General features: G+C 33.3%; 1 protein-coding gene across 1 annotated transcript; it reads left to right on the forward strand.

Moving 5' to 3' along the window:
• The first annotated feature begins 8,231 nt into the window (after positions 1 to 8,231).
• Positions 8,232 to 9,700, forward strand: LOC133829314 (uncharacterized). The gene is made up of 2 exons (XM_062259114.1): positions 8,232 to 8,861; positions 8,952 to 9,700. The coding sequence occupies exons 1-2, from the start codon at positions 8,751 to 8,753 to the stop codon at positions 9,300 to 9,302; spliced, it is 462 nt and encodes a 153-aa protein (XP_062115098.1). The 5' UTR covers positions 8,232 to 8,750; the 3' UTR covers positions 9,303 to 9,700.
• Positions 9,701 to 20,595: the final 10,895 nt, after the last annotated feature.

The following is a 20,595-nucleotide window of genomic DNA, read 5'->3' on the forward strand; positions in this document are numbered from 1 at the left end:
AGCCAATTCTCTTAGCCGAGCCAAGCTCCTGCGACCTCTCCTCACCTGTACTCGAACCCAACCACGCTAGTTGCGTGCATCTCCCATAGCCATCGCGTGAGAACCTTGTCCTCACGCACCACTTCCCTCGCCTTATCTGTGAACCATATAGGCCACACCACCATAACTCTGAGATCCCTGAGCCTCTTTGTCGAGCTTCACCTCACACAACCCAGATTCTGCACTTGTCCCCTGGCGAACACGAACCTAGAACCCCAAATAAGCAAACTCCTAAGTCGAATCCAACTGCAATTCCTTTCCCAAGCCCACGACCCTTCCTCACCATCATCTTTGACCTCATCACCATCTTCTCACTAGCCATGAATCCAAATCTCCAGCAACCAAATTTCACCACCCCAAGCCAAATTTTATCTACCCAGCCATTAATGCTAGTCTTTAGAGCATCCCATACATCTCAAGCATGGAATTTTAGATTTATTTTGTTATTACCATGAGATTCTACAGGCTTTTGTTGTTTTGCTCCTTGCAAGTTGCTACATTATGATTGAGGATGTTTACTTTGAAGAAGGTTCATTCAAGGGTGAACAATTCAAAGGATCATTAAACAAGGAGTTTTTCTTTGCTTTTATCTCATGATTACCATGTCAAATTGTGTTGAGATTAGTTTGGATATCATGTGACTCTACTTTGCCTGCTGAAATTTTTGTGCTTGACTGTTTGGGTGGACTTATTTGTTGAGAGGAATGAAGAGTTTGTCAAATTAAAGTTTGGGGCGTTGATGTGTTTTGTTTTTGAAAATGGAATAGGAGAAATTAAACCGCTACCCTTATTGAATTTGGCGGTGTGATTGTTTAGTTATTTTGGTTGTTTTGGTTAATTTGAGTCATTTAGTTTTGTGTTGGAGCTTTGTGAGTTTGTGTTGTGGTGTTGGCTATGTAGTTTGTAATTGTCTTTTTGTTTGTTGTTGTTTTTTGTTTTCTTGAGAAGATTTTGCATGCTTTAGTTGGTGCTTACTTGGGGTTTGATGATGACCAAGCTAAAAAAAATACATTCATGTCACATATCCATCACCTCGCCTCTTGTTTTGTGTTATAGGCTAATAGTACTCAAGTGTTAATGACGTTTGAAAAATATTGATGATAGTGTGGATCCCAATTTTGCGTGCATAGCTTGACCAATAATTTCTTGAACTCTTAAGACTAGCAAGACTTTTGGGAGAGCTTAAGTTTCTAGAATTGCTTAGTGGTTCCCTTGAGGCAAAATCCTAGACAACACTTAACCGAGGACATGATTTAGGCCATCTTTCGATCGTTTGAGCCCTTCAAGCCAACCATTATATACTTTTTATCCCTAGTCACCCCCATTGAGCTTAATTAACTCTCTTTATTTCTTTACCACATGCTAGCCTAGCTATATACACTTCCTTTTACCATACCCTTTGAGCAGTTGGGCTTTGCTTGGATATATGTTGAGTGTTGCATCATGAGGGAGGATGAGAGGAGCGTACCTTCGTTGACTGGTATTTTGGTGAGTGCGTCCATTGTTTTCTTTTCTTATTTTCAACATTGGGACAATGTTGATTATTAAGTTTGGGGGAGTGTGTGTCTCATCTTAATGTTTTCTTGCCAAGTATATATGTTTATAATTAAAAAAAAAAAGAGACAGAAATAAAAAATAAAAAAAATTCAAAGAAGAGAGTGCACCCCTAGAAATGAAAAAAAAAAGAAAAAAAAAATATAGAAAAAAGTTTACAAATTGTATAAATATAGTTAAGAGTAAGTTTGGGGTGTAGCATCTTATAAAAAAAAATATGTCTCATTTTCTTTCTTTCTTTCTTTCTTTCTATGTTATTAATAAAGGATAATGGCAAGAGGATCATTGATTTTTGTGGGGTAATATTTTGGGGAAGTGATTCTGAGTTCTTACTTGGTCTTAGGAAAATTAAGGTGCTTTTAAGGTGAATTGAGCCTAAAATTACTTATTTTAACCACCCTCACATAAGCCTTACATTACAAGCTAGATAAAGTCATTTTGATCTTTGGTTTAGTATTTGTCTACATTAATGGAGAGGGAATCATTAAGTCAATCTATGGAGACAATTATTAGGCTTTATAATCAAGGTCTAGTTTGCTTTGGGGAAATTTGAGAATAATTTGGGAAGAGCCATGTACACACTTTAGAGAGAAACACTTGATTCTTGGTTTGATAACATTATTAACATTTGAGGAATTTGGTTGAAATCATTTGCAAGAGGCATCATCATCACAATTCATCATCTCTTTAATAAATTTCGGAGAGCATTTCCCTTGTTAAACATAATACTATGTTAAGCGTTTCCTTTCTCATTTGTGTGTCTTTTGTAGTGTTTAGTCATTTTGTGTGTTTGTCTTATTTTGAGTTGGATTTCTTTGTTTATATATTTTTTTATCTTTAGAGTCATCACTCAAGACGAGCAATGAGATAAGTTTGGGGTGTGATAACTCTAGGAATTATATTTATTTTAATGCTTTTTAAACTTATATTTTTATCAAAGAGTGGTTTAGGGTGTTTTGTATTGTCTTTATTTTAGTTTTGTCAAATATTAAATATAATAAGATAATATTAAATATTAGTATTATGTTGGAAAAATATATCCTAAACTGTGGAATTTTATCTTGGCAAGTGGTTGATAGAGTTTTGAATATTTTGAAGGAAATTGAAGCTTGAAATGCATTCAGGAGGAGGGAATGCTGCAGCATTGCAGCAGCGCCGTGTTCTACCAGCTAGTAGTTTTGAAAACCCACGTGGGAAATATAAATTTTGTCTTATCCAACTAAGTTTTTTTTTTTACTTATTTTGAAATAGATTGGGTGCTACTTAATTAGTATTGGGCTTTGCTTACACTTGGGTCCATTGGTTCACAAAGAGAAGAAACAAAGAAGTAAGAAGGAAATGAAAGAGGCCCACGTGGGAGCCATGAAAAGAAAAAGAGAAACTACACTAATGGATATATCATCCTCACCCATTTTTCTGAGGGGGAGACACGTACATCAACCATCATTGAGAGAAACAAGAGAATGAAGAAGAAGAAAAGGAAAAAGAAAGAAAAGGGAGAAGATTCAAGGAGAAGGACAAGAAGAGAACCACTTGGGGACACCTATTGGGGCTTGATTTTCTCATCTCTCTCTTAGTATTTAATTTCTTTTCTTTTATTTTATTTTTCTTGACAATGTTTGCATTTATTATTAGTATTTTGGATATTTTAATGGTGAGGTAAACTTTTCATAGCTAGAATTGTTAATGAACCCTAATGTGTGATTTTGGAACTTTGTTAATGGTGTTAATGTGAAATTGAGTTTTATTCATTCAAGTAGTTTTTATTTACTTGCTTTTGCTTGGCCATCAATTGTGAGTAAATGAGTTAATTAATAATTCTGAAAACGTTTTAATTAATGGACATACAACTTGAATGGTGCAAGATTAAGTTATTTGAATTTAATTTGTTTTAGTATAGACATTTATTAATGCCTTGCATTAGCTTTGTGGAATTGGAGCTTGATAAATATTCTTGAAGTTATATTGACATAGACATATGTAAGTTTAATTAGAGAATTGATATCATAGTAACTTTGACGAAAGCCTATGAACTAAATTGGAGTTCTAGATTAATTATTCCCAGTTTGCCACAACATTACTGCACCATTAGCATCAGATTTACATTTGAGAGAGATTCAATAATTCTAGCTCATCTTCATTGTCTTGCTCTCTTGTTCAGTGGTTTATTTTGTTTACTTTCTCATTTATTTTTAGGTTTAATCAAATCATTATCATTTTCTTTATTCCAATTTTTTAAGTGTTTATTTTATACAATTTTTTGCTAACATAATCCCTGCGGAGGCGATACTCACTTATCACTTTATTACTTGTTTGCCGACTATGTATACTTGCACAATTTTATTTGCTTAAATTTATGCAACATAACATAATGAATGAAGTTAGGTCGATGATTCCATTGGGAATTGGCAGGTTGAGTATTTCGCAGAGTCCGTTCAGAAGGTAAGGAACTCGGAGTTGCAGTTCTGACAGAGCGACTGCTATTAGGTCGATTATTCCTATGAGATCTGTGGGAGCCACTTTGCCTCCTTCCGACATTAGCATCAGTTGCAAAAGGAGGTAATCGAGCTAAAATCTCCTCAATTTTCTTATGGGCCTAGGCAAGGTGGTTCCTTAACTGGGAATTTTCCATCTTGATGGCTGTTAGATACCCAGGATGGGGATTTGGTGGGCGTGAGGCCGAACTTCCAGCATCATCTTGTTCCACATGCTATTTTCCAGGGTGAGATTGTGTAGATGTACCTTCTTCAGTGGGGATGGTCGCATGGTGACCCTCTTGATCATCAGGCTGCTCCATTTCTTTATCACGCATAGAATGAGTGACCACCATAGTGGTTGTTTGGTTGAAACTTGCATGGGAATTCAAGCCTAATATGCTCTCAATGAAAGCACCAACCCGTTGACGCAGTTTTTTGGGAATAGAGGATTAAGAAATCCAAAAATAGAGAGATTAGGCTTTTGGTAAACTGAATGTATAAGAAATAACAAAACGCAAGAACACGAAGCACTCACGCAATTTTACGCGGTTCAGTGGTTAAAATCCACCTAGTTGATGAGTCACTCTTATTGACCTGTTTAGGACTCTTGAGGAAATTGTTTATGACAATTTTAGCAGAGTTTTTGCATATAGAAAGTTGATCCCCTTTTCTGTCCATCCCCCTTGTATTTATAGGAGGTTCTCATAGACATTTTTGGGTAATCGTTATTTTTTATGGTAACTTACAAATTCGGGTAACTTCCCATTTATATAAATACATGATTGCCTATTCAATTTATATATGTTATATCGGGTAATAAATGCATGATAAAATATGGGCCTTTATGGCACCTGTAAAGAAACTCCGAGTCTTTTGGGATCCTTAAGTGTGCATCATAACCAAGCTTCCGCAAGCTGAACGCATTCTTCGAGATGGGTGTTGTAGGACTAATCTGAACTGACACGATTCATGTTATCGTTTCATGAAGGCGATCCGGGTGATGCATATCTTGAACTAGGTTGCTGGTGCAAGAAGCGATTTGGAAACTATCTGGTTGTCGTAGGCTGTCAAGTTGACTCAAACTGTTCACTCCAGAGTTAATAAGATACTCTGTACACTTCCTTCATATGCTTGTCTGCCACTTGTACCCCGTGCTTAGTAATTCAGCTCATATTTTTGGGTACAACAATATATATACAAAAGGATTTAATTCAAGATAATAATATAAAAATTATCTATAATCGCTAAATAAAGTAGAAGATTTATTTAATGAAGATAATGAATACGGTTAATCTTCTATTTAAGACATTGCAATTTATCTAAACTATTAATATAAATGTTTCCATTGAGTGGCTAGATCAATATATTCATAAGGAGGATTACTCAAAATATATATATGGGTGCACTCTTAATGGTTACTACCCATGGATGGTTACTTTAATATTATCCATTAGATTAAGATCAATAGTCCATATTTATAGTTGTTAATTAATATTTCTAAAAATAAATTTTGATTTTTTCAAATTTTTGGAAGGGTTACCTGATGAAAAACGTATATTTATTATGAAAATATAATATTATAAAATTTTCATTTTTAAAATGTATGTCAATTTCTAAATATAGTTACTATCTCTCATTGGTTGGACACAACATTAATTATGGCAAAAAAAAAAAAAACTAAATTCGAAATTAATGTAGAAAAAAAAATATTTACCTATTGGACTATGTTGCCACATCATCATAATTGTTAGTACCCATCTATGAGTAGTAACCATTGAGAAGTCTTCCATATATATATATATATATTCATAAAGAGGAGTGCTAAAAACATTCTCTAATCTATTATCTTTTTCATTCTCTTTAATTTGATGACATGTATCATCTTATTAACAATGTATATTTTTATAAAATAACTAGTCATAATATTTTAACTTTATTACAATTAGCCAGCAAATCACTAAACTTTTTCCTTATTTATTTATATAGAAATAATAAGGTAGTTATTATTGATTTGTTGATGTTTTATTTTTATTTATAGATGATATAGTATTTAATAAAAAGTTGTATGAGCATGTGTTTCCATTATGTAACCTTATTCTTAATGTTATGTTGCAATGCATTATATATATATTTTAATTATTTATATATATGTATATAATTATAAGTGCTATTTGTATTTAGCTTTTATAATCTAAACAATGCAATATTTGGTCATTGTAAAAGCGTAATATTAATTACTAAAAAAAAGCGTAATATTAATTTGTCTAAAAAAACTTAATATTAGTTTGTAAAAAAAAAACTTAATATTAGTTTGTCAAAAAAAAAAAAACTTAATATTAGTCATCTAGACTCAAACAAATCTACCTTTTCCCTACTAACTAAATACCAAAATGATATCTCACTTAATAAAATTAGAATCACATACGTATATATTATTTGTATGAATTAATAAATACATATAAAATGAAATTAATATAAAAGACTGACCCATAATAGATAAATGAATTTGAAAGCAAGTAAATAACGTTGACTATTTTTCAGCTCAAGGAATTATAGAAAATGATATATTTTTTTCTCCCATGATTTGGGTAATAAATAAAATAAAGTTTAATTTAATGATTAGATTCCTTCATAAAATAAGTATTTTAATAGTTGCATAATTATAAGAAAGTTTTAAAAATAAAAACATAACTAATTATTTTTTTCTTTTTAATTTTTATTCTATTAAAAAAAGTGAGTAAAGTAATTTAATTATAGTAACAGGATTGTAATAAAGTTTAAGTAAATTTTTTTGGTAGGGCCTTAAAAAAGAGTTTTACTGTAGGGTTTTTTTGTGTTCTCAACCTTTGAACAGTTTTTGGCACGATTTTTTATGAGCGTGTATATTGTAGTTATTTAGAGCATCCTGCAAATTTTCAGAAAATTCTGAATAATTTACAGTGCTGAAAACTGAGTTCAAACATGTTATTTTCCACGTGCATAAAAAAAATTAGTCACGCGTGCAATAATCTGTTTTCGGCACTGTAAATTATTCGGAATTTACTGAAAATTTGCAATATGCTCTAAATAATTACAATATACATAATCATAAAAAAAAATTGTGCCGAAAACTATTCACGGGTTGAGAACACAAAAGAGTCCCGGTAAAGCTCTTTTTGAAGGCCCTACCATAAAATTATCCGTTAGTTAAAATATTATGATTAATTATTTATAAAAATAAATATAGCTTAAAAGATGCAATATATTATCAAACTAAAGTCATAATACAAAACCGAATAAAATAGACAATTTCCTTATCACTCTTCGTTCATAGTTACTAGCAATTGCAATCCAATAAATACATTTGAATTCAGAATCTTCAAAATGGCGAAATCCGAAACAAGAGCCACAAATTTGGAGTCCAACATTTTTGTTTGATACACCTCATTGAAGAACACAATGGTGATACTTGTGAAACAACCCAATACAGGATAAAAAGTTGTTATTTATACAATGTATATTTGTTAGTTTATATTTAATTTTATTTCGTTAAAAATTAATAATTTTTTTTATTAATAAGAACAAAATATTTTCTTACTAATTAAATAATATAATATTCATATAAATTGTAAAAGAAGAACATTACTAAATTTTGGGAGAATATCAATTTGACCCTCATATTTTGTTCAAATACGCGATTGACTCATGTGTTTTGTTAAATGATAATTAAGACTTTATATTTTACAAAATAGATCAAAATAATACCTTATACTCAATTTTGGCAAAACAAAAATTTAAATATAATCTTTCATTCTCTTCCTCGATTATTTTCTCAAATTCTCTAAACCTATCGTATCACTAACAACTTGAGAATTAATCTTATAATTGAAAATATTTTTACAAAAATTGGATCTAGGGTACTATTTTGATCCATTTTGTAAAACACAAATTCTGAATTATCATTTAACAAAATACAAAAACCGATTACGTATTCGAAAAAAATACAGAAGCCAAAATAATATTTTTCCATAATTTTTTTTAACATATAGCTGAAAAATGGAATTAGCGTATAAATAACAAAGAATATGTTAAAACAAATTATTCATGTAGTATCATTCCACTTTCTTAAAGAAGACAAATATAGAAGACTTGTTACAAAGCCAAGAATATGTTAAAGACAAAAATCAATTTAATAATTATATTCGGCAGAAATGATCTACAAAATCATTTACAAAAGGGATAATTGCGGCATTAATGCTTATGTAGTTCAGTTTATTGCACTTAAATGCCTATGTAAAATTTTTGACGGCAATAATGCCTACCGTTACGATTTTAGAGCAGCCGTTGGTCCCTGGGCCGTTAGGGGTATATTTGATACACGTGTCACGACCCGATTGGGTTAAATTATTAAAATTTAAAAACAAAAACAATTAATGGTTCAGGTTTCTAATTAAAAACAAAAAAAAAACTAACCTTCATTAATTAATTTAACAAGAAAAACCGATTGTCTAAAACCAAGTTCTAAAACTAATCTAAAACAAAAAAAACTCAAAACTCCATACCCAGAAAAACGATGAAGATGAAGTTTCCCCCCGACCACACCCAGACGATCCACCCCCGACAGTGTAGCACGTGAACCCAGTAGAAGAAAACTTGTAATTCCTTCGAATTGGGGGTTAGGGCATCTTTTGCATCAGGTTAATGGAGAACGGAAAAAATTGCCATTGTCGACCACCAAGGCCAGTGGTAGAAAAAACGGCTTGGACAAACAAAAATCCTGGGCGAAGATTCAGAACATGCAACAAGTATCGGGTAAGATCTCCATTTGTTTTTGTAATCTGATTCATTGAATAAATGGTTATGGGTGTTCACTAGAAATTTTGTATGTTTTGGTCAACTCAGATTCATGGTGGGTGTAATTTCTTTGAATGGATAGACCCTCCAATGTGCCATCGAGCAAAGGTGGTCATCCCTGGACTACTAAGAAAAATTGGTGACCTTGAAACTGAAATCACATCCCTAAGTACGACAACTGACATTGGAAGTCATCGGCAATGCAGTGGTTCTTCAAATGGATTTGAGACACAATCTCACAACCTTCAAAATGTTGGAAGAGAAAGCTGTGAAAGTTGTGCTGAAAGCAGGGGTAGAGTAAATGATGGAGGTCGAATGCAGTGTTACTACTTTTTGAATACTATGTATTTTGCTGTAATTCTATTGGTTGTGGTTATTTGGGCTACAAAATCAAAGTAGAAGTTGTTGGCATTGATTTGTAATGAATTTTGTTGTAAAATGAAACCCCAAATCAATGTAATCTATCTTGATTTTGAATTCAGTGTTCTAGTTTATGTATTTTGTGAAATAAATATGATCTGATCTGTACATGACCAATATCATGGAACAAAAATATAGGCCAAATGATCTGATCTGATCTGATCTGTAAATATGTATTACCATAAGAGATAGGTACAAAAATATAGGCCTAAAAAGCCAAATGTATCTGATCTGTACATGACCAATATCATGGCCAGCATGACCCTGTCATGACTCAAAAAACAGACACCAAAATACATGACTCTAAAATGGTCAACATAACAGACACCAAAATACAAGATTCAACCACTAGTTCAAAATAAAATCAAAAGATGAAACTCCTCCTTCTAGTCAGACAGTATCGGGTTGAGCATTGGTTGCACCACTAGTTCCTCCTTTAGCATGCTGTTTCAGTCTTCTTTCCTTCCTTAAAAGTGTGGATTCAGTTGGGTTCTGCAGTGGTGGACGACCTCGCTTTTTGACCACACGATTCTAAAATAGGTTGAACAAACAAATATTTAGCTCCAAATTCACAAAACAATGATAAAGCAACTAATCAATGGTAAAAATTATCTGGACTGAGAAGAAAGCATAAAGTTTATACCTCAACCACCACCTTAGCAGATTTGCATGTTTCTCTCCTATGGCCTGTTTTCAGACAATTGCTGCATGTTTTAACTTGTCCAGTTCTTCGAGCTTTCTTTAAAGCAGGTGGAGGTTCATCTGTCTCCCTTCTCCTAGCTTTCTTAGGTCTTCCAGGCAGCTTCGTCTCAGGTGGTGGATCAATTGGGTTGAGTCCTGTCTGAGGCCACATATCTGGACTAGGCATAGGATGCACACTCTGTCCATATGCTTTTTGCAATGATTCTTTTTTATAGAATCCGTGGACATAATCAAAGACATTACCTCCCATGAACCAGATAGTAGCTAGTGCATGGCCACAAGGAAGCCCAGATAGTTGAAACCTCCTACATGTACAAGTTCTGAATTCCAAATCGACAACCAAGGCACTACCATTGCTGCATTGAACCTGAAACTGAAACTTGTCAGACCTAGTAACCAGACAATGCTTTGCAACCTCTTTTTGCTTCTCAATTATCTTCAAAATTCTCTTCCCCACAGGTTGAGTCATCTTCTCCAACTCAGCTTTTTTGTTATAAAACCGAGACATCAACCAAAATCTAATTTTCTCTAGTAAAGTTATAATTGGCTTGTCGCGAGCATCAAGTATGGCTGCATTGAAACTCTCACACAAATTGTTCACCAAAATGTCACATTTTGGGTACTCTGAAATATGTGACTTAGTCCATTCTGTGGAGTTCTTCCCTGCCAGCCAATAGTAAGCACCATCCGAGACACTCTTGACTTCTTGCATTGCTCGAGCAAACTCAGCTTGTGTTGTAGTATTAGTTGCTGCCCACAAAAGTTGCTTAAGTAAAAGTCCAGGATATTCCTTTTTAAAGTTAGCATGAAGATGTCTAACACAAAACCTCACCTCACACCCACTGAAGATGGCTCCCACTGCATTTTCTAATCCTTTTTGACGATCACTCATCATTGTCACCTTGGTGGGACTCAAACTCCCAATATCAGCCTTCAATAGCTCCAAGAACCAAGTCCAAACCTCAGTGTTTTCCTTTTCAGCAACATAGTAGGCAATGGGAAACATGGAGTTATTACCGTCAATGCCTACTGCAGCCAATAAAATTCCCTTACAATATCCTTTTAAAAAGCAGCCATCAAGACCAATTAGAGGTCTACAACCTCCCAACCAGCCATCTCTACATGCCTTAAGACAAATATAAATACGCTGAAATTGCCTTCTCCCATTAACCAAATTAGTTTTCAACTTCACAGTAGATCCAGGATTGGTAGCCAACAACCTTTTACAGTAGTCATCAAGAATGGCGTATTGTTCCTTGACAGACCCATCCAACATCTTCCTTGCTTTTGTCTTGGCCCTGTAAAATGTCCAGCTAGACACACGTGAGTACTTGGTCTTTGTAGTTATCTCCCTAAATACATTGTATTCCATACTCGGATTTAGCCTAAATTGCTCCAAAAAGTGCTTTGCAAGCCAAGTTGAGGTCAACTTTTTATTGTCCAAAACAATGCCACAACTATGCTTGTCAACAAGTGTTTTGACCCTCATTGTTTTGCCATCTATCTTGTTAACTATTGAAGCAAACAACATCCACTCACAGTTTGCACCCTTGCACTTAACTCTAACTCTATTTGAATCATTGGCAATAAATACATATTCTCGATCACCTTCAATAAAGTACTCCCTTATTGCATTCCTTAAAATTGTAACAGTGGCAAATTCCATGCCAAGAACAAATTGGAAGTTTTGCATTTTGGTTTTCGGGTTGAATTCTTTGGAATTTTTACCAGCATCAAACTCATCATCTGACTTCAATTCATGCAACTCCTCCTCAGAACATATACCATCTGAGTCTCCATCATCAAGATTTTGAGTACAAAAATCTGCAACTGATCGCCACCACTTCCTAGGGTCAGACTGTGTACCCATCTCTATCTCAGCTTCAACATCTTGCTCAAACTCTTCCTCCTCCAATATGAAATCTTCATCACTTTGCTTTGCTTTCCCTTTTCTGTCACGCTGAACTTTGTCTTGGCTCTTCTCAGCTGTATTTTCCCTCACATCAGCTTGCTTTCCTTTCCTATTTCTGTCACTTTGAACCGGGTCTTGGTTCCCCTCAACTGTATCCTCCCTCACATCACCAATATCATCCTCTGAATCTGAAAGCACAACCACCTCTGGTATTTGGTCTTCCATATCACTTTCATCATCCATGTAGTCAAACTCTTCTTCATATTCCTCTTTATCAGGTTCATCAAAGGCAGCATCATGAAATTCCTCAGAATATTGATCAGCATCAAACTCTTCTTGTTCCCCATCAATGGTTGCATCAACAGGGATACCAACAACATCTGTAGGGACATCACAATCATCTGGTAATTCCTCTATAATACATCTTTTCAGAGGAGGTAAAATGTTAGCAGGGACATGTTTAACAGCTTCTGAATCTTCCTTCCAATCTAAAGGTAGAACTGTTTCAGGAAAAACAAGAAATATGTCAATCTTTGTAGCCCGATTCCTCTCAACATCCTCTACAATTCTTAGGATCTCCTTATCCCCTACCACCATGTAGCCCATATTAAGCACCTTTCCTATTGGTTTGTACATAAAACCCACTGGAAGTTTATGTCCTAAGTCCAAGGCCATTCCATCCAATTCCATCCTAGTGAAGTAATCAGTATCCACCCAATCAACATAATCAACTTTACCTCCCTCATATCTTCTATTGCCAAATGGAGTAAACCAGCTTCCCCCATGGTGTATTGCAATAGTGAAGATGTTAGTATGACCACCTGTCAATAAAAATAAAAAATGCAATGTCAACACTTCACTCACACACAAACCGAAACACAGTATAGTTCACACACTTGAAGAGCAACATAGTGTACCACACGATTGAACCATGGACCACAACAACAAAGATTCCTTTCAATAAACAAAGTATATATTTCAATGGTCCCCACTCTATCAATTGTATGCACATGCTTCCCAACAACATTTTTACCCAAATTTAATAATACCACTTACCATAAATCAACAATATTCTCACCCCCAAAAAATTTTAAAATCGACACCCTTCCCCGCCCAAACTGCTCTATATAGAGCATCATTATCATTCTCCCCCAAAAATAACTGCATGAAGACTTTGAGAAATGAAACCCAATCAACAGAAAAGAACTCACCGTAGTCGGGTGGTTGTTCCCCCTGTTGTTGAATGGTCGGCATTGTATTGCAAGTGTCGTCGTCGTCTCCTCCGGTTCCGATTGTCGTCGTCTCTTCGATCGTGGGGGGAAAGATGATTTTTCTGGGTATGGAGTTTTGAGTTTTCTTTGTTTTAGATTTTGGGTCTCTGTTTTAGACAATCGGTTTTTCTTGTTAAATTAATTAATGAAGGTTAGTTTTTTTTTGTTTTTAATTAGAAACCTGAACCACCTGAACCATTAATTGTTTTTGTTTTTAAATTTTAATAATTTAACCCAATCGGGTCGTGACACGTGTATCAAATATACCCCTAACGGCCCAGGGACCAACGGCTGCTCTAAAATCGTAACGGTAGGCATTATTGCCGTCAAAAATTTTACATAGGCATTTAAGTGCAATAAACTGAACTACATAGGCATTAATGCCGCAATTATCCCTTTACAAAATAACCAACTCTGCAGTTGCCTACTGCCCAATGACTTGAAAACAAACGCAGGTAAAATAGCACTTATGCATAAGCCACATAAATCAAATTTCTACGAAGTTCTTACATGATTGTTTCCTAAAAGAGAAAAAAAACAATAAAACATCATATTGTTCAATAAACAAACCTCTACTGTGGTTGTATGCTTATTCAAGAAAGGCTGAAAAGTTTCTAACATATAGACGTGATGCCATTTTCTAATTTTCTTTTTTAAAAAAGATGCCATTTTCTTTTTTTGTGAATCTATATATATCTATGACCTCACAAAAATTATATTGTATTCTAAGAGTCTACGTGCTATTCCATACGCAAAATTAAAAGGTCATATCCTATTAAGATATTCCAAATCAAACAATTATTTTTGCCATATAGATTTCATACTAACCAAAAATCATCTCTCTATAATCTCCAAGCCACCTGCCGAATAGAAGAACATTTTATAAACATATATATTTTTGGGAAACTCTCCACTATTATGGTACCATTTTGTGTTTTTGTTATTTGGATAGTTAGAGTTTCAATTTTTTTTATATAATGTGTACATTGTAATTATAGTAGATATTCTACTACTTTTTTAAAAAAAAAAAATTAGAATGATTTATGTTACCAAAAACATGATTCAGATATTTTTGTTGCTTATGTGCTTGTGTTTTTTTATATGCACGGGCAACAAAATATTTGAACCCTAATTTCGATATCGTAAATTATTCAAAATTTCTTAATATATATATATATATATATAAGATTATAACATTCCAAATACCAAATATTAGAGAATATGTATGTGCCTGTTTTTTTTATATGCATGGGCAACTAAATATTTGAACCATCATTTCGATATTGTAAATTATTCGAAATTTCCTAAAAGCTGGTTAGATGTCTGCTTTAACTACATTGTACACTGTTAAATAAATAAATAAATAAATATATATATATAAATAAGATTATAACAATCTAAATACCAAATGTTAGAGAATATGTAATTTTCAATTGAAATATGGAAAACCAAAATACAACTCTATGAAAAATACAATGAACAAGGTGTTTGATAAAAGTAATGTTATAACTCAATTGCACAAAATACAAATAAATAGAAAGATCTAGAAGATGAAGATCACAAAATCAAAACAGTAGTAATACAAATAAGATAAGAACAAGAAGAACAAAAGAGTGAAAAGAACAATAATAAGAACACAAACTTTCACACAACCAAAGTGTAGAGTAGTGGGGATCACCAACTTGAAAAATGTTCAAAACCTTTGTCCAAAAGCTTATTCCACTTATTCTCTAAGCACTAAGGGATTTCACAAGGAAATAATTCTCTAGACTTATCAAGCCTCTATGATGTATTTTCTAGCCAAGTGCTTTGTGGATAGAAAATAATGTGTCTTACAAGTGAACATTAGGCTTCTGTTTATAGAGTTTGAGATACCCTTTGAATTTCAAATTCCACCAACCCTTATGGCTATTACCAATGTTTAATTGGATGTTTATGGAACTAAAATAAAGATTTGAGAGTTACTTGGGGTGTTAGAACTGTTCAAATTGGAAAAGGTTGAAAAAAGAAATTGGTTGTTAGCACCCCTAGCCACGGCCACTAGCCTCTGTCCCCCAGGCCGTGACCAGAGATAATTAGTGGCCGCGACCACAGTGCAATTTCAACTTCTAATTTTTTCAGTTTCCAAAAAACGTCTCAATCTCTTCCCACATGATTTTGTAACACCCATACACTTAATTGGAGTTAAAAATATGTCATCGACAATCATATTTTATAATGGCTCTATGAAATTCAAACACAAATGTGTAACTCTCATTCTACATATTATTAAGTAATATTTAGGAGTTATAAACTTGTAACTGATTTTGTAACTCCAAAATATGTTACAGGGTGTAACAAATCACATTTTTCACATTATTTAATATAATATTATATTATTAAAAATAATATAACATCCCCCCACTTGGAATAAATAATCACTTTTTGTAACACTTATTTAATCAGTCAAACATTATATTAAAATATAATATTCCCCCACTTGATTAATTAATCACCCACTATAGAAACCTTTGCATTGGTGCATAAAGTAAAATGTCTTCCGACTTAAATTTTATTTTAGTGTAATTATCACAAAGTTTGTTGAAATTTTGGTTGCAAAAGCATTGAATCACTATTCCTTGATAACAAATCGATAATAACACACACCTTTGCTATATTCACTTGAGACCTCAATGTCTTGCTTTTGCATCGCTAATGGCCATGTGCACATTCCATTCATAGACTTTTCTTCTTAATGAATCCCAATTCTCATGAGGGGCGGCACCACCCCTAGGTCTATATAGGTAGAACTCTTACAATATTTTGTTACCCTAAAATACTTCTGTTTTCAAGACTGAGTTCTATTAAAAGACCTTTCAATTTTAACCATCATTTTGGTAACACTCTAGGACTCATATCTTAGATGGGACAAAATTTTGAGTCTACACCAAACACCCATTTCCACAACACATCATTATAATACTATTTAAAAAGTATTATAATTAAAATACGGGAAAGCGCCAAAGTAAAATAAAAGTTGAAACATATGGCGGGCCTCAAAATTTTTAAGCGGCAATGTTATATTTTTTTATGTGAAAGGTTAAACATCTTTTTTTTTTCCAATGGCTCTCCAACACTAAGTTATTTTCCTCATTCACTATCTTTCTCTCTCTAAAACACTCTCTCCTTGGTTCCTCTCCATTGCTCTCTCTTCGTGGAGTACTCTCTCCATCACTCTCTCCTCTGTAAAGTCCACTCAATTGTTTTCTCTCCCCAACGAAACCCTCTCCTTCAATTTTTCTCCCCATTGGAAGCCCTCTCTACTGCTCTCTTCCCCAGGGATGCCCTCTCCCATGCTTTCTCTTGGCAATGAAGCATCTACAAGAACAAAGGTAAGAGCACATGTGTAATCATAACTCTTCTATGCATCTTGTTGAAATTTAGATTTTTATGTAAAATTAAAATCTCAAGATATATGGTAAATATAAACTATGATTCTCTATAATTTTTTATTTGAAATTTTTACTATACTTTTCTAGAGAATCACTTCATTCACGAGCCATATTTCTGATCATATATATATAAATATAATCTTCAACATTTCCCTCACTACTCTCCTTCATCTCAGTGTATCTCCCTAAATCTCTCATGACCTTCTCTAGGTTGAAATATGAACTTCTAAGTATTCCTTTGTTTTGTTTGTAAGTTTGTATCATGTATCATGTATTAGGGTCTTAATTTTGAAGGTTAGTGTAGGCTGGCTATTTATTTAGAGCTTATTTTAAGAATAATTGAAAATGTCTAATTTTAAAATACCTAACCACTTTTTGTGATTTAAATATTTTATTCTTCTTTCATATTGATGTTATAACTATAGGTTCCTTAGATGATACTTCTTGTGATACTTTCAATATACCATTCTAATCAGAAGGGGCACGATTGAATTTGATTTTGAAGGTGAGATTGAAGGTTGGTTTTTGGGATCAAAATCTTGTATTCTTTTGTGATTCTAAACTGTTTTTTTACTTTAAAGTAATTTATGAGATCTGTTATTTTATTGTTCTGCACTCTACAATCAAGTGATCAAATTCTTTATTTCACTATCCATTGCATATATTGATCACAAAATTTGACTCATGAAAGTGTGATTTTGGTGCCTTTAATTTGTACAATATTATGATAATTACTATCTCATTTTTATTGTTACTATGTCCCATAAGCTAATCTCAACAATTTTATTACTGTTGTGGTTGGATTAGTATTGTAAGTAAATTTTGTTTAACTTCTCTATCATTTTCCCCCTGTTTCTCTCTCACACACATATACATGAACACATATTTCTTATTATTGATATTCTTAAAATTGTTGAGGGATTTGTGGTAGTTTGAATTATCAAAACAAATTTTACTTATTTTCATAGAGTTTATATCTATACTAATTGTAATATGGAATTCTTGATATTTTAAAGAACATGAAATAATATACTTGGGTTTTGAAGGAATTGGAACCTAGAATGTTCTTTTTGAGGAAAATGAACACTATGTTCAAATAGTCATTCCAGTTGTTTGAAAAGTGCACTAATCTATCGAGTCCATTTCCCTAAGATGATGACATTTGCAAGTTTCTTCTCTTTTTCCACTTATTGCCCATGTTTTGCATTATGAGTGAAATCTGAAGAAAAAAAAAGGGGTTTTTATTTAAGCAAAAGATGGCAGAGCTATCCTTATGAATTTACATATGTAGATATATATATATATATTATATTTAGATCTTTGCTTGCTTGTTGAATTATTGACCTGGCACGGCTAGTGTTTGAGTTTATAGCATCGATTAAGTCATTAAAGTATACTCAAAGTTTTGTTGCATACCATCTGTTTGAGGAAAAGTCTGAGTTAAAATCAATATTCTTTTGTTTTCATTCTTCATTCCTATTTGTAATTGTACAATTAGCCATTTTGAAAAACATAATATATAACATATATATGTGTAAGCATGGGAGTTTGTGCACTGTGTAATCTTGCTTTAACACCACCATTATTTTTTATTATTGTCCTAATAAGTTACCATTTCTAGTATAGCTACTAAATATGACTACTTTTAATACAAGTATTATAATGGAACTTTCTTATGAATTAATCTTTTTTTTTGATGAATCAGCAAGTATATCATTACTCCAAAGAACAATTTTTACAAACTAGTAGCATCCTCCAACAGGAAGATCTGGTAAACTATACAAAAAACTATCTTTACAATGTATTAAACCAATCTATATCTCTTTTAGTTACATTCCTAGGCCACATACACATGACTCTATGCTTAACTGCATCCTTAGTTTTGTGAACTACTACATCAGTACTGTCCAAAGAAGACAGCCACAGTTTGCAATTTCTGGTGCGCCAAATCTGGTATACAAGAGCTGCAATGGCTGCCGAGTACAAGCTCTTCTTAAACTTGCTAAGCTTGGACTTTCCGATCCACCTAATTATTCTTAGTAATGATGTTGAACTCACACCTCAATTCAGCCAATCTTTAACTTGTTTCAAACAGTCAAATGAGAATGGGCAATCAAAGAATAAATGGTCTACCGATTCTGTACTCCTGCTACAGAGAATGCATTCAACATTATCTGTTATATGAAATCTAAACATTCTGTCCTTAGTCTTAAGTCTTTTTAGAACAGCTAACCACATCATAAAGCTATGCTTGGGAATGTTAAGTCTGCTCCAAACCACTTTGCTCCAGAATACTCTTTCAGTTATAGGACACAACAACCGATACCCCTGTGAAACTGTGAATTAATCTTTCATTTCATGAATGAACCAAGAATTGCATCTATTTATTGATTTATACTTGTGTCATTAATGCCTCATTCTTGATTAAATTTTGTAATGACCCAACTATTTCTAAGACCTTGGACCATTAAAATTACTAGACATAGCCACTATTTTTGAGAAAACATACATAAGGAATATTCATAATTTTATTAAAAACTCCAAAGTAAATATTGAAATACATAAATGAGCGGTATGAGATCTCATTGTTTTAAAATAAAACATGACTTTAAATTAAATAAAGTTGTTTACAAAGCTAATAAATGTGGAAAATACATAAAAACATAATTTAAAGAGACTAAAAAAAACGTTGTCCTCGAATCGTCACGCAGTCTATCGAATCCCTTCATCCTTAATAGAAAAACCAAGCTACCAAGAATCCTTCCGCCACCATAACTATTTTTCTGCATACATAAAAATAAAGGAATGAGCCTAATGCCCAACAAGTAAAATCTACTAGCACATACAATGTAAAACATAACATAAGACTATACAATCATGTATTATAATGGCCATCATACTTCTTGGGGCTTGCTAGCTAGGCAATCATATGCCCATAAATTTACGAGGCTTAGTTATCTAAACAGGTCATATAAATTTATGGGGCTCGTTATCTAAACAATCATATGCCCAAGGAATATATTATTGGGACTTGTTATCTAAACAAGTTATATGTTTGTTATCTAAACAAATCATATGCTTGTTATCTAAACAAAACATATACTTAAAACTAAAAGCATATCATACATATATCATAGCATAAACATATCAAAACATAAAAGCACATAAAATCTATCCTATTTTCCTTACCAACACTGGGATATTTGAGAACAAGGACGGGATTTGGAACACTCCTAAAACCAACAATAAAAATGGTGAGTATTTCTAAAGATAAGAGATGATAAAGAAGAGAACTAAACCACCAAGAAGAAGCTTACCGAAAAGAAACCTTAAGTTCAAAGAACTTAAATACCTAGCCAAGAATCGAAAACAATGAGTTAGGATTTGAGTAAAGAAAACTAAGGCAAAACTAAAGAACCATACAGAAATGAACATGAGAATAAGAATACCTTTGGATGTACTAGAACCGATCTACACCTCGATATTGAAAAATGTAACGCCCTGGATAGCCAAGACCGTTACACTGTGTACTTATAAAGGTGCAAGACTTGCTAGTCAAGTCCTTATTTTGAAAACGTGTCACTAAACATGTAAGAGCTAAGGTTAAAAAGGTTTTGGTCTCAAAAGACTCATTTCATATATTTAAACTGTAGTAAACATGGGATCCCATACAAAAACAAAGTTAGAATAAGTTTACAGACTCCCAAAAGTACAAGAGTATCCACTAGCCGCACTAAGGCAAAACAGACAGTCTTCAGGTTCCACGTCCTTACCTAGACCTCAACTGTGGCGGTTGAGCACCTGGCTATGTACATTCTGCTTCCTGAGCTCTCCAGTCAGGACTGATCTAACTTGCCCTTGCCTTTACCTGCACCACGTAGCACCCGTGAGCCAAGGCCCAGCAAGAAAACATCATAAACAACTCAAACAATAATAGCAGACAATTAGTTCAATAT

Source organism: Humulus lupulus, chromosome 4, assembly GCF_963169125.1.
Source record: "Humulus lupulus chromosome 4, drHumLupu1.1, whole genome shotgun sequence".
NCBI lineage: Eukaryota > Viridiplantae > Streptophyta > Magnoliopsida > Rosales > Cannabaceae > Humulus > Humulus lupulus.

Excerpts from the sequence above, each read along its gene's own strand:
- LOC133829314 (XM_062259114.1), top strand. The coding sequence starts at position 8,751 with ATGGAGAACGGAAAAAATTGCCATTGTCGACCACCAAGGCCAGTGGTA. Across the intron at positions 8,862-8,951 it reads GAACATGCAACAAGTATCGG|ATTCATGGTGGGTGTAATTT; the intron begins GTAAGATCTCCA and ends TGGTCAACTCAG.